The sequence below is a fragment of the Scyliorhinus torazame genome, chromosome 17 (assembly GCF_047496885.1).
Source record: "Scyliorhinus torazame isolate Kashiwa2021f chromosome 17, sScyTor2.1, whole genome shotgun sequence".
In the NCBI taxonomy this organism is placed as follows: domain Eukaryota; kingdom Metazoa; phylum Chordata; class Chondrichthyes; order Carcharhiniformes; family Scyliorhinidae; genus Scyliorhinus; species Scyliorhinus torazame.
Window position 1 is genome coordinate 43940215 of NC_092723.1, and position 22414 is coordinate 43962628.

Consider the following 22414-nt stretch of genomic DNA (forward strand, 5'->3'; position numbering starts at 1 on the left):
AATTCTAAGAGTGAGGTATGGCTGCCAGTCCTTTCAGTAAGGCAGGCAGTGGGATTAGATGACAGACAAGGCTGGTGATCTGGATGGTTCTTTGTTTCTGCTTGATATCTTTTCACAGTAACTTCTTTGAAGCCTACTTGTGACAATAAGCGATTATTATTATATTATTATTATTTTGCGAGTGGAGTCTACTGCCTATTTCATGGATTTTAATTAGGACCTTTAAAATATGTTTGAAACATAGTTGCTCTTGTTATGATTGACCCATATTTTGGCAATTCATTTATATAGTTTTATATATATATGGGTTGCCTGAAGTCCATTTAAATGTTTTTGGATCCTGACTATTTTCTGTAATTCAGCATGCATCCACCTAGTATTCCATGGAAGCAACAGTCAGATGTTATTTTATTTTTATTAATAGTCAGGATAAGAAAAATAAATATTTTCATATTACACATTATTTCCTGCTGACGGGTGGTTGGTTAAGAATGTACATTTATAGCTGTAATGCAATGTTGGGTACTATTCCTGCACATTCAATTTGAAATGTTGCATTATTTTTATGGTGCAATTCACAAAAACAAAATTGTGAAGCCTCACATATATATGTAATACATATATCTTTTCGTAGATATATATAATATGTATATTATCTACAATACATACATCTATATGCACATAGATAGATACACATTTCTTTTTCTTTATTCTGTATATGACAATATATTCAAGATAGAATAAAGCAACATTACTGCTTCACTCAATCAGACAAGGACCCTGAAAATGTTGGTAAATTTTAGGTAACAATATCAAACAAAATCTACCAGCTTACTGCTTTGGTTAAAACATGGACAAAAGAGCTGAACTCCAGAGGTAAGGAGAGGCTGACTGCCCTTGACATCAAGTCTGGAGTCACACCTGGTACAAAGTAAGATGGTTGTGCTGGCGTGAGGACAATCATCTCAGTTTCAGGACATCACTGCAGGAGTTCCTCAGGGTGGTGTCCTCGGCCCAACCATCTTCAGTTGCTTCATCAATGACCTTCCCTCCATCATAAGGTCAGAAGTGAAAAGGTTTGCTGATGACTGCACAGTGTTCAACACCATTCATGACTCCTCAGATACTGAAGCAGTCCATGTCCAAAAGCAGCAAGACCTGGACAATATCCAGGCTTGGGCTGACAAGTGGCAAGTAACATTCATGCCACACAAGTTCCAGGCAATGACAACCTCCAATAAGAGAGGATCTAAACATTGGCATTCAATGGCATTATCATCATTGTCTGTCCCACTACCTACATCCTGGGGGTTAGCATTGACCAGAAACTGAAATGGACTGGTCATATAAATACTGTGGCTACAAGAGCAGGTCAAAGGCTTGAAATCCTGCGGCGAGTAATCAACTCCAGACTCCTCAAAGCCTATCCATCATCTACAAGGCACAAGTCAGGAATGTGATGGAATATTCACCATTTGCCTGGATGAGTACAGCTCCAGCAATACTGAAGACATTCAACACCATCCAGGACAAAGCAGCCCTCTTGATTGCTACCCCTTCCACAAATGTCCAATCCCTCAACCACCGATGAACTGTGGCAGCAATGTGTACCACCTACAAGATACACTGCAGGAACTCACTAAACCTTCTAGAAGGACAAGGGCAGCAGATAATCTGGGTACACGACCACCTGAAGGCTGCCCTCCAAATCACTCACCATCCTGATTTGCAAATGTATCGCTGTCCCTTCACTGTCGCTGTGTCAAAATCCTGGAACTCCCTCCCTAACAGCACTGAGGGGGCACCTACACCTCAGGGACTGCGGCGGTTCAAGAAGGCAGCTTACCATCAATGTCTCAAGGGCACCCAGGAATGGGCAATAAATGCTGCCCTTGCCAGCAACGCTCCCATCCCATAATTGAATTCAAAAAGTCTGTAGCTGTGTTAGTAACCAGATTTAATATTGTGCAAAGGATGCAATATACTGATGGGTTCCTACTACTTAGTAAAAGTGTTACACTGTTCTCCATTGCAAATTTTAATAGATAAATAAAACAAATGTAACTGTCAACATCTTACAATTAGAAATATATTAATGCAATTGTTTTGAGGGTCATGTTTCAATCAGATTAGCAAAAATATCTTGGGCGGGATTCTCTCAGCCCAGGGCTGGGCCGGAGAATTCCCGCGACCAGTGCGAATCGCGCCACGCTGCCCCGACGCCGGCACGCAATTCTCCGCAGAGCGGAGAATCTGCGCCATTGGCAGCCACCGTAAAAATGCCGAGTCCCGCCGGCACATCCACACCTGCTCTCATCCGGCAGAACTCGCCATGGAAGGGTCGGGGAGGGCGGCCTGTGGGAGGTGGGGGGGGGGCGGGGGGGGTGGGGGTGGGGGGGGGGCCTCCGATGTGGCGTGGCCTGCGATTGGGGCCCACCGATCTGCGGGCCGGCCTTTCTGGCTGGGGGCCTCCTTCCTTCCGCGCCGGCCCCTGTAGTCCTGCGCCATGATGCAACGGGGCTGGCGCGTTGAAGGAAGCCACAGCGCATGCGCGTGTTGGCGCCGGTGCTACTGCGCATGCACGGATCCCGCGGCACCCATTTGACGCCCACTGAACCGCTCCAGTGCCGTGCTGGACCCCTGTAGGGGCCAGAATGCTGATCCTGGGGCCGTGTTGACGCCGTCGAGAAACCCGACGGCGTTTCCAACGGCGTCAACACCTAGCCTCAGGATCACAGAATCCCACCCCCTATCTCCAGAAAGAAAAATTCATATCCATCAATCTGATCCTTTATAGTTCTAAGATGAAATACTTCAGAGAAGCACCTAATGAACTGACTCATCTTTGCTGTTTGAAATCCTTTGTTTAGTACAATATTACAATATTGTATTTTTTTACTATTACTTTGGACAGGTCAAACATCAACACCAGTCTAAAGGTTATGCCTGTAGAAGAACAGAATACATCTGTGAATTCTAACGAGTCCTTGCTAGATTACAGCAGTACCAAGGATGAGAGTGAATCACTTTTAAAGGGTATGGAAGAGTCTGCATTGCCTTTCTTTGCTGTGTGCGAAGGCTGAAATTATATTTCTGCATGTTATTAGTTCATAAAACCGCAATTCCAAGCCAATTTTGAAATGTATCCATACTCATTTCCGTAAAAATGATTCATTTATTGTTGGATTACGATCATTTACATTGAGAACTTGAGGTATATTGGTTTTGTTTAACATAGAACATAGAACATTACAGCGCAGTACAAGCCCTTCAGCCCTTGATGTTGCGCCGACCTGTGAAACCACTCTAAAGCCCAGCTACACTATTCCCTTATCGCCCATATGTCTATCCAATGACCATTTGAATGCCCTTAGTGTTGGTGAATCCACTACTGTTGCAGGCAGGGCATTCCACACCCTTACTACTCTGAGTAAAGAACCTACCTCTGACATCTGTCCTATATCTATCTCCCCTCAATTTAAAGCTATGTCCCCTCATGCTAGACATCACCATCCGAGGAAAAAGGCTCTCACTGTCCACCCTATCCAATCCTCTGATCATCTTGTATGCCTCAATTAAGTCACCTCTTAACCTTCTTCTCTCTAATGAAAACAGCCTCAAGTCCCTCGGCCTTTTCTCATAAGATCTTCCCTCCATGCCAGGCAACATTCTAGTAAATCTCCTCTGCACCCTTTCCAATGCTTCCACATCCTTCCTATAATGCGGAGACCAGAATTTCACGCAATACTCCAAATGCGGCCGCACCAGAGTTTTGTACAGCTGCAACATGACCTCATGGCTCCGAAACTCAATCCCTCTACCAATAAAAGCTAACACACCGTACGCCTTCTTAACAACCCTCTCAACCTGGGTGGCAACTTTCAGGGATCTATGTACATGGACACCGAGATCTCTCTGCTATCCACACTGCCAAGAATCTTACCATTAGCCCAGTACTCTGTCTTCCTGTTATTCCTTCCAAAATGAATCACCTCACACTTTTCTGCATTAAACTCCACTTGCCACCTCTCAGCCCAGCGCTGCAGCTTATCTATGTCCCTCTGTAACTTGTAACATCCTTCTGCACTGTCCACAACTCCACCGACTTTAGTGTCATCTGCAAATTTACTCACCCATCCTTCTACACCCTCCTCCAGGTCATTTATAAAAATGACAAACAGCAGTGGCCCCAAAACAGATCCTTGTGGTACACCACTAGTAACTGGACTCCAGTCTGAACATTTCCCATCAACCACCACCCTTTGTCTTCTTCCAGCTAGCCAATTTCTGATCCGAACTGCTAAATCACTCTGAATCCCATGCCTCCGTATTTTCTGCAGTAGCCTACCATGGGGAACCTTATCAAATGCTTTACTGAAATCCATATACACCACATCAACTGCTTTACCCTCATCGACCTGTTTGGTCACCTTCTCAAAGAAATAAATAAGGTTTGTGAGGCACGACCTACCCTTCACAAAACCGTCTTGACTATCTAATAATCAAATTATTACTTTCCAGATGATTATACATCCTATCTCTTATAAACCTTTCCAAGATTTTGCCCACAACAGAAGTAAGGCTCTCTGGTCTATAGTTACCGGGGTTGTCTCTACTCCCCTTCTTGAACAAGGGGACAATATTTGCTATCCTCCAGTCTTCTGGCACCATTCCTGTAGACAAAGATGACTTAAAGATCAAAGCCAAAGACTCAGCAATCTCCTCCCTAGCTTCCCAGAGAATCCTAGGATAAATCCAAGCTGGCATAGATGGCAGCTTTTTTTGTCAATGTTTATCTAACATTTCACATTTAAACAAATTCTCAAACACCATAACTGTGATCCCAGGAACCTCTGAGATGGTTTCGGGAATTTTTAAAGGAAGTTAATTCTTGGGATATGTGTGTCACTTGTATCATGGCTACGCGAGAAGGGGTTAAAATTGACTTCCTAATTTGCCACTCTAGGTCTGGCTGTTGTAACAGGGTTTAGTTGCGAATTTAGTGAGGAAGTGCTTTTCCAATACTGTAGGAGTGCTGCAATGTATACTTTCAGATTACCAAGGATTAATCAGACAGATTTTCTCAATTTAAATCAAAGAATTAGATAATTTATTGACCCTACTTCCTGGATTAAAACAAACAAGGTAAATCGTAACCCTTACTCATACGTTACACACATTCCTTTGCCCCCTCCACACACACATCAGTACAGATGGTTCTATGTTCTTGTAGCCACCTAAGTTGGCCAACTCCCGATTTAAAATGGCGATGGCTGAAGGGAAATTCAGCCAACACAGGCAGAAAACAGCAGGTGCAGGTTTGCTGTGTATTTAACTATGCAAAAGCCCAGACAGCATCAATACCAGCGACCATCAGCATAATAATGTAGCAGTCATCTACATACTAATGAGCAATCCCCGGGAACAATAGCAACATTTGGGACTCACAAAACTAAGCCAGACTCCCTGGCGCCAGCAGGAGCCAACACAAAAGAGGTTAACGAACACCTCAAGACTGCCCATCGATCAGGGAACCGCTCCAGTATTGGAGAAATCGAACCAAGCGATTGGAACAAAGTCCAATCACCTAGAACCAGGTATAGGGTCCGCCCCAAAAGGCGGGAAGCCCCTGGGGACTATAAAGTTAAGCCCCAAGTTCAACTCGCTCTCTTCTTCCTGCCCGGGTCACCCAGCAAAGCGAACCAACCTTGACCGTGACCGGTGCAGTGACCGCCGAAAGCCCGTAAGTCTTAATTCAACGCTCGCTACGAGATAGGAGCTCCTAGCTACCAATCCGTACCAACTTCGAATCCCGCAGACTCAGAACCCGAACGAAAGGCCATTTGTTCCCCTGACCTGGCGGGCCAGTCCGAAGTTAAGTATAGGCCTGTTAGTTGTAGAAGTAGCTCAGACATAGAATTTGTGCATGAGTAGCGATTACTGTGTATAATAAATGTGCTTTGATTTGAATCTTGCTAATCGGTGTATTGAGTTATTAATCATTACTTGGACTTGAACCTCGTGGCGGTATCATAAAGATACCTGGCGACTTGAGAGCAAAGGTAATAAAACAGAGCAATTGAACCAACCGAAAAGTTAGCAACATTATTTGACGACTCTGCCGGGACCCGATCTAGAAGTGGCATAACCACTCCAGCAGAACCCAGAATTTGAATTAGAGATCCAATTGGGAACAGAAAACCACAAGTGTTCAAGCAGTTCTGATCAATCCTCATAATTCGGAAGTGTGTGTATGCAGGTGTAACTAACAGGGCGATAAGGTCAAACTGATAGATTTTTTGTTGCAACAAAACTGTCGGGAGTTTGTATTTCGGAAAGTAGTGAAAGCCGTACCCGTATTTACAGCACTGCCTTAATACCCCTGTCCCAAATTTGAAGAGCAGCATTCGGATAGGAAAGATGGCAATCCAGGCAATGCAATGCCTCATGAACCCCGAGGAATTTGCGGTCGCAGCGACCAGCAGCAGTAGAGTAGGACAGTGTCCCGTATGGGAGGAAGAAATCAGGAAGTACCTCAAAGGGAAAGGATGGCCCCTTTGGAGCGAATTCTGTAGCAATGAGGAAACAGGTCCCGGAAGTATAGGACATATTTGGTGGGAGACCCTGAGTGAGATCCACAAGAAGAGCTTAGGAAAAGCTCGCAAGTCAATGGCAATCATGTCCTGCTTGGCACAATTACGAGGCACAGAGGAGGTCGTTAGGACGCTCTGGAAAGAGGTAGAAGGCATACATGGAATGAGTAAGGTCAATGTAAGTGAGGTGGAAAGAGAGAACTTAGAGTTAAGGAGGAAGTTTGCAGCAAAAGACGGAGAGGTGGATGATGCCAAAAGGGCACACCAGTCTTGGCTGGCGCACTTAAGCAGCTTCCAGTCCCAGTATGAAAAGGCCTATCAGGACACGCAACGTGCAGTCCTGGTACGAGATGAAACCGAGAAGCAGGTTGAAGCATTGCAGAGGCAGTGTAGTGACCTGAAGGCAGCATTAAGAGCACTCCATGCTGCCACCACGGAGCAAAGACAAAGCTCACTAGACCACGCAAAGTGCTGGAAGCAGATTGCAGAGCTGCAATCGCTGCTTTCAGTCCAAAAAGGATTCCAGGAAACCATTGGAGCAAAATTAGATAAGGAAGATGGCCCTGATTGGGAAGAATTAAATGAAACAGCGCAGAGATATGTTCAGGGAACATGTGCGCAGGGAAAGCCACAGAAGAGAAAAGCGCCCCAAACCCCCACAGAGCAAATAGTTCAGGCTCCAATGAACCCAGTAACCACCCACCGCGCAGCCACATCGGACGATACGGAATTTTTGTATACCACCCCCTTAACAGTGACTCAATTATGGGACGCGTGCAAGAAAATCTCACCATTCATCCCCACCTCAGACCCCCACCATTCCTTTGCCAAAGTAAAGCAGCAGGCGACCATGTACGGCCTGGATGAGCGAGAGCATGTAAAGCTCATAGTTTTAAGTTTAGACCCTTCAGTCGTAGCAGCCCTTCCCGACCCACAGAATGTAGGAGGACGCACCCTTGCAGAAATGCATACCGCGATCCTGGATGCGATCGGGTATAACCAGGGTGACCCCGTAGATGGCCTCAACAAATGCAGGCAAAAGAAAACCGAGCACCCCACAGCGTTTGCTGGATGCCTGTGGATCCATTTTGCAGCAGTTTTTGGAGACTTAGACCGCGCCCCCAGACAATATGGCCAAATGGGCACGCACCCTTATCTCCCATGCCACCGAAACAGGACAAAAAGCTTGCGCGAATTATGATCCCTCAGAGGAGGCTCATAATGAAAAATGAGTAGTAAAAAGATTGCCCGCGCCTGGGAGCAATCTGTACAAAGCAAACCCGCAGTTAAAAATCCCAAAGAAAAGCAGGCCGACGCATATATACAGGCAGTTAAAACACATCAGAACCCCACATGGGTAAATGAAGGAAAGAACAGCCCCCCACCCAAGTCACAGGAGCGTTACAACTGTGAACAGTTGGGACACTTTGCAAGAGGGTGCAATGCCCCACGAAAGCCACAGAGCCCAGCAGACGGGCACTTTGAGTAAGAAGAAGACAGAGCCCATTCATAGTGTTAGAGCCCGTTCAGATCAGACAGACCTGACCGGAACAGATTGACGGTGTTCGGGCTCCCCCAGTTGGGTCTGCGACACCCTTTGGGATAGGTCCGGACGACCGGTAGTTGCAGCGAAAATTCGGGGACAGCCCATCGAATTTCTATGGGACACAGGAGGGTCCCGCACCACAATAAACTCCTCCACCCTGTTTCAAAAAGACACGTGGCCCACTACAGCCACCATCAGCCTCAGTGGCTTTACAGGCCTCTCACAGCAGGGACACATCACAGCCCCTGTACCCATGCAAATTGGCAACATCACCACCAAGCACCCTGTGGTTTAGTTGACCGGCCCCACACAGCAGAACACATTCTAGGAATCGACTTCATGAATTCCCAATCTTTCATTTGATCCAGTCAACCAGTGTGTCTGGAAAATGGCAAAGTCCGCAAGAGCCCCCGCAACGCTCAACATAGGTGAATACGCAAACAAAATTAGCGCAGTAGGCAAACTTTGGTTCAACCCGACCACGCTTAGCACGGACAAGCAGGTTAGGGCAGTTCTGCAAAAGAACAGGGCAGCATTTGCGACCCACAAACACAACTGTGGCCGGATGACTGGCTCCGTACAAATCACAGGACCTGACCCAAGACCCCAAAAACAGTATGGATTTCCCCAAGAGGCAGAGGGAGAAATCGCAAAAGTAATCAAAAGCTTATTAGAGCAGGGCGTACTTAGATCAGTAGCCTCCACTAATAATGCCCCGATTTGGCCAGTGAGAAAGCCCGATGGATCATGGCGACTGACCATCGATTACCGGGAACTCAACAAAATCACCCCCACAGCAGCCCCCACAGTAACCACAAGTCCCAAGACCATGCTCAAGCAGGGACTCAATTCCCGATTCTTTACGGTTTTGGATGTCAGTAATGGATTCTGGTCCATTCCATTGGCAAAGGCATGCCAGTACAAATTTGCCTTCACTTTTAAAAATCAGCAGTACACGTGGACATGCCTGCCACAAGGATTCCACAACTCCCCCTCCATTTTCCACCGACAGCTGGCAAATGGTTTAGCCAAATTCTCTCGCCCCGAACGTCTCGTCCAGTACGTAGACGACCTACTGCTGCAGACAGATACCAAGGAAGAGCACATTGAGCTTCTGTCCGAACTCCTGGAACTCTTACATTCAATTGGTTGTAAAGTTGACCCAAAAGGGCCCAGATTTTGGAAGACAAGGTGATATATTTGGGAACAATTATCACGCACGGTAAACCCGAGATCGAACACAAAAGGATTGACTCGATTGCTAAATTGCCCCTTCCCCAGAACGTTTCAGCCCTCTGGTCATTTTTAGGACTGGTTGGCTACTGCCGAAACCACAGTGACGGTTTCGCCAGCAAGGCAACACCCCTCTCAGACCTCCTAAAGAAAGGAGCCCCCTGGGAATGGCTTCCGCAGCATACGGATGCTGTGGACTCTTTAAAACAGGCACTCATAGCAGCCCCCGCACTACAAGTTCCAGACCCGCTTTCCCCTTACGCTATAGAGGTAGCAACCACAGACTGCACCCTTTCGGCCGTGCTCCTTCAGGAACGGCACGAACAGTTAAGGCCCGTAGCTTACGCCTCCAGAATTTTAGATGCTGTGGAGCAGGAATTTTCAACCTGTGAGAGGCACCTGCTCGTAGTATTCTGGGCAGTACGGTATTTTTTGTACATTACCGGACTAAACCCCATCACAATCCTCACAAAACACCCCCCCACCCAACTTTTACTGGACGGACGACTCAAGGACGGTACAGTTAGTCTGATTAGAGCAGCTAGATGGACCCTTCTTTTGCAGGGACGGGACATCACTGTGAAACGGACAAAGACCCACACTTTTTTAGCCGACAACCAACAGTACCCCGGAACCCCCCATGAATGTGAAATTATCTCTCCACACCACAACACAGGCCCCTTTATTGCGAAAACACCCCCCAGAAAGATAGGTAGTTCAACCCAGAGCCCCCAGCACACAGACACGTGCGAGCCCATAAAGATATATGTGGATGGATCTTCCACAGTATTGGAAGGGAAGCGCATAACAGGATGCGGTATTTATGTCGAGGACGCGCAGGGACGCGCCCTAGAGGAAATATCATTAAAACTTCCAGGCGCTTAGGCGCGCAGACAGCAGAGATGCGGCCATCGCGTATATAGTGGAACACCCAGATTCCTTCCCCAGCCCAGCAGACATATACTCGGACAGCCTCTATGTCTGCAACAGCCTTACGGAATTCCTGCCCCTGTGGAAAGCAAGAGGATTTGTTTCCGCAGACGGAAAACCCCTCCCCTCAGCTCCATTACTCCGTCACATTTTAGAGAGAGCACAAAACAGGACTTTTGGGATAGTCAAAGTTCGAAGTCACCATCGTTCCTCCCCCCCTGGAAATGAAAAAGCCGACGCACTGGCTAAAGCAGGTTCCAGGCATGGATATTTTTGGACACCCCCCGAAAACGCACCAGTGAATGCAGTTCAGGTCTCGCAGACTAAGATCGAGGATTTAGTGCAGGCCCAGAAGCAGGACAGCAATCTCAGGGAGATTTTAAAAGGAAACTATCCAGCACCCTACGAGATGTTTAAAAATGCTCTGACCACACATGCGGTGTGGTGTTAAAAGACACCCTTTATGTGGTTCCTGAACAGGTCAGGAATCAACTGATTTGTTTGTTCCATGACGGTCATGGACATCAGGGAATCGATCCCACTACAGCCCACCTCAGGCAGCTTTGTTGGTGGCCGAATTTAAAGGACGATGTAAATCACTACATCGAGAATTATCTTATCTGTGCCCAGAATAATCCGGACAGATATGCCAAAAAGGCTGAGCTTAGTCACACCCGACCCGTTAATGGCCCCTGGACTAATCTCCAGATTGACCATTGCCCCCTTGCAGGAATGGTTATAAATATGTACTCGTGGTGATAGACACGTTTACCAAATGGGTGGAAGCATTCCCATCCAGAACTAACACGGCAAAGACCACAGCCAAGATTTTGACCCACCACATCTTTACAAGATGGGGACTCCCCCGCAGCATTGAATCCGACCAAGGTTCCCATTTTACGGGACGCGTCATGAAGTACGTCTTCACGATATTTGGCATTACCCAAAAATTCCACATTGCATACCACCCACAGTTGAGTGGTATCGTGGAGCGCATGAATCGTACCCTAAAATCCACCCTCAGAAAAATGGTCCAGCAAAACAACACCACTTGGGACTCAGTCCTCCCTTTTGCGCTGAAGTTTTTGCGCAATATAGTTTCAACTTCCACAGGTTACACCCCACACACTCTCATGACCAGGCGCCCCATGAAAGGCACAGAATTTTAATTAGGTTTAGACTTGACCAGCCGCGAAGTGACGGCCCTCACACACGAGAACGCAGTCAAACAATTAGTGGATAATGTTAAAACGGCTCAGCTAGCAGCCGCAGTGAAATTGGGCACAAGAAAGAAACAGAGCAAGGCCTGTTTTGACAAGACAGTGCATGCGACTGAGTTCAGTGTAGGACAGCAAGTCATACTCTCCGTACACAACCCCAACACATTCCTGCCACCAAAGTACTCGGGTCCGTACTCCATGGCGGACAAAGTAAGCCCTTCCGTCTACAAAATAAATGGAAAGACTGCGTGGTTCCATATCAACCAGATGAAGGCATATGGAACACAGTCTAACCACGCACACCACGTCATGCTCGACGCAGCACACCGCACCCCGCCCACAGCCAATGTAACCCTACCATCCCCCAACACGTCCAGCCCAGCCACGGACTCAACCTCGACTCCACCCCCGAAATATACACTCCGCCCCGGAACGCCCACAGACTGCAGCAGCAGAGATAGCGACTGTGACTCGGACGATAGCCACAGCACACCTCCCTACTATCCCCATGCAACAGGACCCACACCCAGCGAATCTGACCACGATTCGAGTGATCCCTTCACAATCACTTTCCTACACAAACCCCACCACCGACCTACCAAGACGACCCCGATTCCGTCCCCACACAACTAGACACCACCTATTGGCACAGAGATAATTTGTGCAGACTTGTCCGGAATGACGAGAGCGATCCGAAATCATACCATGCAGCCCTATCAGCCCTGATACATTCGAGAGTTTGGCATCCGGGAGATGATGACGACCTTGAGTCTGACTCCCAAAACGAGAACCCCTTTGTGACCCTGTTCGCAACTGATAACTGAGGTGTCCAGATGATGTTTTAAAAAGAACTGCTTGGGAGAAACGGTGTCCTTTCTGATGGAACCTGCAGCATGTTTTATGTTGTTTGTAGTGTTTTGCTAAATGTTGTATGTCAGACCGGAATTTTTTTTTCCACGGCCCCACGCCACCACCCCTCTGATGCCCACTGGCAGTCAGAGAAACTAGTTTGGCCAGACGCTAGTTCAGAGGAACTAGTTTGTCCGCAGAGACTTGTAAATGTCCCAGACGCCAGTTCAGCGGAACACGTCTGTCGACAGAAACACAGACCCCCGTTCATAACTGCTCTTCTGTTTCGAGGAAAGAACCAATACGGCAACCCCCTCACGATGACTACATTTCTTGCCCGTTCTTGTCGGTTGCTCAGGCAGTGGAGAAACGGCATTGGGACCCGCCCTGCCTGGGAACCCCCCCTCTGGTCAGCTACGCTCGGGTAGGGCACACACGGCATTGGTCGCCATCCTACCCAGGGACTCCATCCAACTCTCACCCGTCACGGCCCATACGCACCTCATTTTGGAAAGTTTTAGTTCAAAAAGTTTTGTTTCGTTTCAGATAACCCATAGGTTGCCAACCTTATGCTATTTACATCCTCAAACATTTGGATGGTAAACCGCACAGTCTGCGAGACGGCTCGCACTGGTTCAGTATTTGTAAGTGTGTCTTGTCCTGAAATTCGGTTTTTGGAAGAAAAACAATGAGGGAGTCACACATAGTGACCAATTATAAAGGAAGTAATTGGCACTAAAGGACAGACAGGTTATCATACGAGATGTTAAACCAAGATAGTAACAGACACTATGCTTGATCCCACAGAACTCCAGAAGCTCCAGGACCAGAGAAGAGAAGAGAAGGGAAGAGAAGTGAAAGAAGAAGAACCATGAGGACATCCTCCGCGTGGTTCATCGTTATAATGGACATTTGGTTGCGTGTGAACGCGAACCCCATGACCTCAAGCCCCCCAGCCGTTAATGATTCACTTCCCCACAGTACCCAGAGCCCAGTCACCAGCGACACCACACCATCTTGGTGTGCCAGGTTTATAACCTGGTACTCCCTGTCCTACTTGATAGAATCCCTATTGGTATTGGCGATACTCTGCTGCATCGTGCAGACTATGCGTCTGACAAAATGGAGAAGGAGAGCCTACCGTGCTCGCACCCCGGTATATAGGATCAGATCCCCTATTTTCGGATACGACCAGACCCCCGACCCCCGCGATCTATAATAAAGAGCATTCATTTGCATTTTTATATTGTAAATAAAGAGATGTTCATAATTGTACGATCCTGAGCTTGACTGCCAAGCCAGGAAAAATGTGTATAAACTGCTATGATTTTGTTTGTATGGTTGAGGAAGTTAGAGTGATGAAATGTTTAAGTGAGCGTAGTGTATTAAGGGTAGTTAGAGGTTCCCATTTTCTTGTTTTGTAATGCATGTCCCTGTTTGACATAGCGCCCCTTAGAATTGTCAGTTAAAAATTTTTTGCACAGTTATGGTCAGTGTAGAGGCCATGAAAGTAGTGCTCACCGGGTCAGGGAATGAAGACAACGCAGTTATGTGATCCTTCACGCGCCGCGTTAGGATCACAAGGAGGGGGTGTAGCCACGTAGGTTGGCCAACTCCCGATTTAAAATGGTGAAAGCAAAGGCTGAAGGGAAATTCAGCCTACACAGGCAGAAACCAGCAGGTGCTCGTTTGCTGTATATTTAACTCTGCAAAAGTCCAGGCAGCATCGATACCAGCGACCATCAGCATAATAATGTAGCAGCCATCTACATACTAATGAGCAATCCCCGGGAACAATAGCAACATTTGGGACACACAAAACTAAGCCAGACTCCCTGGCGCCAGCAGGAGCCAACACAAAAGAGGTTAACGAACACCTCAAGACCGCCCATCGATCAGGGAACCGCTCCAGTATTGGAGAAATCGAACCAAGCGATTGGAACAAAGTCCAATCACCTAGAACCAGGTACAGGGTCCGCCCCGAAAGGCGGGAAGCCCCTGGGGACTATAAAGTTAAGCCCCAAGTTCAAGTCGCTCTCTTCTTCCTGCCCGGGTCACCCAGCAACGCGAACCAACCTTGATCGTGACCGGTGCAGTGACCGCCGAAAGCCCGTAAGTCTTAATTCAACGTTCGCTACGAGATAGGCACTCCTAGCTACCAATCCGTACCAACTTCGAATCCCGCAGACTCAGAACCCGAACGAAAGGCCATTTGTTCCCCTGGTGGGCCAGTCCGAAGTTAAGTATAGGCCTGTTAGTTGTAGGAGTAGCTTAGACATAGAATTTGTGCATGAGTAGCGATTACTGTGTATAATAAATGTGCTTTGATTTGAATCTTACTAATCGGTGTATTGACTTATTGATCATTACTTGGACTTGAACCTCGTGGCGGTATAAAGATACCTGGCGACTTGAGAGCAAAGGTAATAAAACAGAGCAATTGAACCAACTGAAAAGTTAGCAACATTCTATAGTGTAGATGGGATTTAGAGTGGTTTCACAGGTCGGTGCAACATCGAGGGCCGAAGGGCCTGTACTGCGCTGTAATGTTCTATGTTCTATGTTCTAATACGAAGATAGACTTAAAGAATTTTTACAGTTTGCGAAGAAAATAAATTAGCGGAATATACGGTTAACTGGCCTTTGGCTGGTTTCGATGCCATGATTCCACATTGCGACCATCTTGTTCAGTTGTCTTCCTGGATGTCTTCCTGGGTGTAGCTTTACGGAGCAGATTTCCATATTTTATCTCCAAACGATCTTGGTTGCAACAGATTTCCTCATCTTAGGATGGTTACTGTCTAATATCGATCCACAATACTTTAGAGAGAGAGAGAGATTGACAACTCTTGGCAACTTTTCAGTATATCCTTCTGACTTCTGCCCTCTGGCTTGGTAAACCATTCTTCAAAAGTCTTGCTGACTGAAGAATACAGTTACCTTGTCCAATGTAGTCATTGTATTGCAGAACCTGTTGTAAGTCTGATGTCTCATCTCAGAAGCTTTTGACAAATTTCAAGATATTGTGAAAGGCAACTGGAGATGGGGTCTCGGGAGAATCTGAATCACTTCCCATTACATCCCACTTGGGTGGAATCCAAGTTGTGTTTTATGGCTGGCTAGCTGGCCCCCATTGCCTTAATAAGATTACAGTTTACTGAATTCCGGCCAGGAAAAATAAGGCAGTAGAAATACTTCTTTCTCATTAAAAAATAAACATATCCTCATAAGACAAAAAAGACCAGCATTTATTGTCCATTTCTCGCGAAGGCACTGATGAAATGTCTTCTTGAACTGCTGCAGTCCGTGTGTGGTGAAGGAACGTCCACAGTTCTGTTAGTGATGGAAGCTAGGATTTTGACTCCGTGATGATGGAGGAATAGTGAGATTGACTCATCAAATCTTACAACACAGAAGGAGGCCATTTGAACCCTCAGGCCTGTGCCAGATTTTTGAAAGAGTTGATCAATTTAATCCCACTCCTCAACTTTGTCTTATAATGCCACAAATTAATCCTCTTCAATACATGTTCAATTACCTTTTAAAAGTTTCAATGGAATCTGCTTCCATCATTATTCAAGATAGTACGTTCCTGACCTGAACAGCCTTCTGTGTGGAGAGAAACTCTTCAATTTCTCGAGTTATTTTGCCAATTATTTTGATCTCTGGTTATCAATTCACTTGTCAGGGAAAACCTATTTTATCAAAACCTCTCAATTTTTGAATACCTCTTCAAGGTCACCCATTCATCTTCTCTGCTTTACTGGAATCAGTGTCCGAGTGAATCATATAACTGGGTTGTAGAGATGTCTGTAAAGTAAATAGCACGGGGAAAAGGTGAACTTATGGGTAGATTTGGAAAGTTAAAGAGAAAGGACAAAGCAATGGTCCAGAGTAGCGTTACAGGCAACGATAACCAAAGTGTGACAGGAAGAAACGGAGTGTACAAACAAGACTGCACCAGTAGATATAGTACGAGTAGGAATAAATGGCTTTAAATTAACAGTAGGGGCAAAGAGGTCAGGTGGAGGGAGATTTATAAATCCAAAAATGTTTTAGAAATTATAAAATTAGAGTACCCAATTATTTTTTTTCCTAATAAGGGGCAATTTAGCGTGCACATCTTTGGGCTGTGGGGGTGAGACCCATACAGACACAGGGAGAATGTGCAAACTCCACATGGACTGTGATCTGGGGCTGGGATTGAACCTGAGTCTTCAACACCGTGAGGCAGCAGTGCTAACCACTGCACCACCGTGCCATCCCTTAGAAATCCAAAAATAAGAATTAAGGCAATAGAAAAGCAGGTTGATGCAGGTAAAGACAAGCTAAGTGGGGCAAGAAGGGACAGAGAATTTAATGATCATAATACATCAGAGTAAAGTTCATGCAGGGTATAGTAAAATAAATTGAAGTAACTATCTGAATGCATGGAGTATCTAAAATAAGGTAGATGAGCTAGCGGCACAAATAAAATAAATGGCTTAGATCTAATCACCATTACAGAGACATGGTTACAAGGTGACCAAGGTTGGGGAATAAATATTCCAGCATACACAACATTTTGAAAAGACAGGCAGAATGGAAAAGGAGGAAGAGGGATAGCCCTATTAATAAAGAATGGCATAAAGGCATTCATGAGAAAGGAAGTTGGCTCAGAAAACCAAAATGATTGGAGATTAAGAATAGCAAGGGTAAGAAAACATTGGTGGGAATAGCCCCCTTCCCCACCCCCCAAAATGGTAGTTCCAATGTAGGACAGAACATTAAGCAAGAAATTATTGGACAGTTAGCGCCATTCTTCGAAGGACATTAGTATTTTTTATCCATAACACACTGTAATATCATTCTCTGAGCCACATCTATCCTCCTTCCAGCAAAAAAAAAATCACAATTCCTGGGATGCTTTTTAATAATAATAATCTTGATCATCACAAATAGGCTCACATTAATACTGCAATTAAGTTGATGTGAAAAGCCACATTCCGGCGCCTTTTCGGGTACACAGAGGGCGAATTCAGAATGTCCAATTCACCTAACAGCACATCTTTCGGGACTTGTGGGAGGAAACTGGAACACCAGGAGGAAACCCACGCAGACACAGGGGGAACATGCAGACTCCGCACAGACTGTGACCCAAGCCGGGAATCGAACCTGGGAGCCTAGCGTTGAGAATCAACAGTGCTACCCACTGTGCTATCAGCCCAAAACACCAAAACACAATGCCATTGGATGGTTTCAGGGTAAAAGGAATGTAGCTTGAATAAACTTTTGAAACTATTCTCCCAAATTTTCATGTGTTTTCAAATTCAAATTAACATAGATAAAATATAGAAAATAGGAGCACGAGTAGGCCATTCGGCATTTCAAACCTGCTCCGGCATTCACTATGATCATAGCTGATCATCCAACTAAATAATCTGTTCCTTCCTTTGCCCCATATCCTTTGATTCCTGTAGCCCTAAGAGTTCTATATAACTGCTTCTTGAAAACATAATGTTTTGTCATCAACTGGTTTCTGTGATAGTGAATTCCACAGGCTCACCATTCTCTGGGTGAAGAGGCTTTATGGAATCCCCACAGTGCAGAAGGAGGCCAATCGGCCCATCAAGTCTGCACCGGTCCTCTGAAAGAACACTTCACCCAAGCTCACTCCCCCGTCCTACCCCATTAATCCCTTAATCTAACCTACACATCATTTTGGCACTAATGGGCAATTTAGCATGGCCAATCCACCTAACCTGCACATCTTTGGACTACAGGATAAAACCAGAGCACCCGGAGAAAATCCACGTAGAGAAGGGGAGAATGTGCAACCTCCACACAGGCAAGGCCGGAATTGAACCCAGGCCCCTGCGCTGTGAGGCAGCAGTGCCACCGTGCCACCCTCATTTTCTTCTCATCTTAGTTTACCCCAAATCCTAAGACTGTGTCCTCTAGCTTTGGACTTCCCCACCATTGGGAACATCCTTCCTGCATCTGCCCTGTACAGCTATGTTCAAATTTTATAGGTTTCTATGAGATTCCCCCCCCCTCATTCTTCTGAACTCCAATGAATATAATCCTAACCGACTCAATCTCTCTTCATATGTCAGGAGTATGACATCCCAGGAATCAGTCTGGTAAACCTTTACTGCCCTCGTTCTACAGCAAGAAAATCCTTCCTCAGATAAGCAGAGCAAAACTACACACAATATTCCAAGGGCAGCATGGTAACATAGTGGTTAGCACAGTTGCTTCACAGCTCCAGGGTCCCAGGTTCGAATCCCGGCTTGGGTCACTGTCTGTGCGGAGTCTGCACGTCCTCCCCATGTCTGCATGGGTTTCCTCCGGGTGCTCTGGTTTCCTCCCACAGTCCAAAGATGTGCAGGTTAGGTGGATTGGCCATGCTAAATTGCCCTTAGTGCCCAAAAATAAAAGGTTGGGTTGAGTGGGGTTACTGGGTTACAGAGATAGGGTGGAGGTGTGGGCTTGGTTAGGGTGCTGTTTCCAAGGGCTGGTGCAGACTCGATGGGCCGAAGGCCTCATTCTGCACTGTAAATTCTATGATTCAATGTGTGGCCTCAGCAAGGCCCTGTATATTTGCAGAAAGACATCCCTGCTATGAAGGCCAACATATGATTTGCCTTATTTCCAGCCTGCTGCACCTGCATGCTTACCTCAGTGACTGGCATACGAGGACACCCAGGTCACGTTGCACATTCCACTCTCTCAATTTATAGCCATTCAGGTAACAAATAATCTGCCTTCCTGGTTTTGCTATCAAAGTGAATAACCTCACATTTTCCCACATTACAGCACCTGCCATGCCCACTCACTCAGCTTGTCCAAATTACACTGAAGCATCTCTGCATCTTCCTCCCACCCAGCTTTGTGGCATTAATCACGGATCATGGGAACATAGGAAACAGGAGCATGATTAGACCAGTCGAATCATTAAGCCCTCTCTGCCATCCAAACAGATTGTGACTGACCATTGAGAAGATGAGGGCCGGAATTCTCTGTACATGGGGAATCTCTTTTCCTGCCAGCAGTGTACTGCCGCCCACAGGTTTCCCGGCAGCTTGGGGTGACTTCAATGGGAAATCCCATTGATGAGCTGCGAGAGGAGAGAGTCCTGCTGCCAGCGAACGGTGTGCCACCGAGAAACACGTGGCTGGGGGAATGGTGAATCCCGCCCAAGGTTTTTTTTCCACACTGTATTGAGGTTACGTTTTGTGGTTAAGAAATAATACAGGCTCTTTGAAATTCTCTCAATTGGTAAATTTTAATTATTGTAGTTTCAAAGAACAATGATTTATAGTGGAACAGTATATTTGCTGCATGTTTAGCAGCCATTTATGGTGCAGAGATGTTGTTCGGCATGGATCCTGAATCTTTCCATGACAGAAAGAACTGCAGGTTCTTGGTAATCTGGAGCCAGGACAGAAAAAAGCTGAAAAGACAAGTCAGTCAGCATCTGTTGAGAGAACAGTTTACATATCCTCCATATCCTTAGAGACGATAATAGTAATAAACCAATAATGGAGCATAGCAATACACAGAAGGAAGTTTACTGATTTGGTCAAGTTCAACTGATTCTCACCCAGCCTCCAAAACGATTCAATAAGTCTTGGAGGTAAACCTTTAGACAACAACGAGAAGTTAGGCTTTTCTTTAGAAATGGATTAAAATGCAAACAAACTTTGTTTTTGGACTTCTAGATCAGCCAAAGGAGAACAACCTAAAAATGTCATTCTCTCCATGGAGCAAGTTGTTGAATATGTACAGCAAGATGAAAAAGTCTCCAATTCCTAAAGTAGGTTTGTTTAACTTTCTGTGATAAGTTTTAGACTTTCATGCTTTTAGCTGGCACTGTTAGTACTAAAAGTTCCAAGAGGAATTTCCTGTTCACAGTCAATAATAAATTCACAGAACGGTGAGGAGAGGTGAGAGTGACTGCCCTTGACATTTGACCAACGGTGGCATCAAGTGGCCCTAGAAAATTTGAAGTCAGTGGAAACCAGGTGAAATCTCTCCACTGGCTTCATGTCTAGCACAAAGGAAGATAGTTGTGGTTGAATTGCCTACTTCTGCTCCTAATTCCTATGTTCCTATGTGGTTATTGGAAGTCGGTCATCTCAGTGCCAGGATATCACTGCAGGAATTCATCAGGGTAGTGTCCTCGGCCCAACCATCTTCAGTTGTTTCATACTCATTGAGTTATACAGCCCTAGACCTTTACCACACAAAAAGAAGCCTTCGGCACATCCTGTTCATGCCAGCCATCAAGCACCTATCTATTCTAATCCCAGTTTCCAGCACTCGGTCCGCTTACATGTATGGTACGACATTTCAAGTGCTCATTTAAATGCTTCTTAACTGTTAAGAGGGTTTCCACCTTTCCTCAATCATTAGGTCAGAAGTAGGGAGGTTCACTGCCAATTGCATGGTGTTCGGTACCAATCGCAGATCACAGCTATTGAAGCAATCTGTGCCCAAACGCAGCAAGACCTGGACAACATTCAGGTTTGGGCTGATAAGTGGCAAGTAACATTTTTGCCATACAAGTGCTAGGCAATGGCCACCGCCAGAAAAAGAGAATCTAACCATCTTCCCTTGACATGCAACAATATTACCGTTGCTGAATCCCCCACCATCAACATCTTGGTTGTTAGCATTGAGTAGAAATGGAACTGAACCAGCCGTATAAATACTATGGCTACAAGAGCAAGTCAGAGGCTTAGGAATTCTGTGGTGAGTAACTCACCTCCTCCAAAGTCTGTCCATCATCTACAAGGCACAAGTCAGAAAGGTGATAGAATACTCTCCACTTGCCTGAATGCTTACAACTCTAACAACACTCAAGAAGCTCAATGCCATCCAGGTTCCACCAGTCTGTTTGATCAGTACCACCATCCACCACCCCTAATATTCATTCACTCCACCACCAATGTACAGTGGCAACAGTGTGGACCATACACAAGATGCATTTCAACAATTTGCCAAGGCTCCCTCAACAGTACCTTCCGAACCCTTGACCTTAGCCACTAGGGTGGATAAGGGCAGCATAGGAATATTCCCGTCTGCAAGTTTTCCTCCAAGCCATATATTACCCTGACTTGGGACCCATACCACCATTCCTTCACTGTTGTTGAGTAAAAATCCTGGAACTTCCTTCCTAACAGCACTGTGAGTGTATCCACACCAGATTGATTGCAGCCATTCAAGGAGACGGTTAACCATAATCCTCTGAAGGGCAATCAGGGAAAGACAACAAATGTCAGCCTGGCCAGTGATATTAACAGCCCATGAAAGAATGAAAAGAAAATAACCATAGGATTATTGCATCAAAGAAGGAGATCCTTCAGTCCATCATGTCTGTTCTGGCTCCCTGTGAGAACAACTCCGCTAGTCTCACTCCCCCACCCTTTCCCTGTGCTCTTGCACATTTTACACTTTAACATACATTTATACAACAATGCAAAAGAATATCTTACACAGGATTGAGGGTGATTTAGAGATGTGGATCAGAAATTGGCTAGCTGAAAGAAGACAGAGGGTGGTGGTTGATAGGAAATGTTCAGAATGGAGTACAGTCACAAGTGGAGTACCACAAGGATCTGTTCTGGGGCCGTTGCTGTTTGTCATTTTTATCAATGACCTAGAGGAAGGCGCAGAAGGGTGGGTGAGTAAATTTGCAGACGATACTAAAGTCGGTGGTGTTGTCGATAGTGTGGAAGGATGTAGCAGGTTACAGAGGGATATAGATAAGCTGCAGAGCTGGGCTGAGAGGTGGCAAATGGAGTTTAATGTAGAGAAGTGTGAGGTGATTCACTTTGGAAGGAATAACAGGAATGCGGAATATTTGGCTAATGGTAAAGTTCTTGGAAGTGTGGATGAGCAGAGGGATCTAGGTGTCCATGTACATAGATCCCTGAAAGTTGCCACCCAGGTTGATAGGGTTGTGAAGAAGGCCTATGGAGTGTTGGCCTTTATTGGTAGAGGGATTGAGTTCCGGAGTCGGGAGGTCATGTTGCAGCTGTACAGAACTCTGGTACGGC

The 22414-nt window shown here is 45.9% G+C and overlaps 1 protein-coding gene across 1 annotated transcript in view; it reads left to right on the forward strand.

Moving 5' to 3' along the window:
* The window catches only part of LOC140393850 (uncharacterized), an 81498-nt gene that overhangs the window by 12206 nt on the left and 46878 nt on the right, over window positions 1-22414 (forward strand). Inside the window, exons 2-3 of the mRNA XM_072480382.1 lie at window positions 2915-3036; window positions 20075-20169. Of these exons, the coding sequence (XP_072336483.1) occupies window positions 2915-3036; window positions 20075-20169 (217 nt within the window). The remainder of the gene's footprint in view (window positions 1-2914; window positions 3037-20074; window positions 20170-22414) is intronic.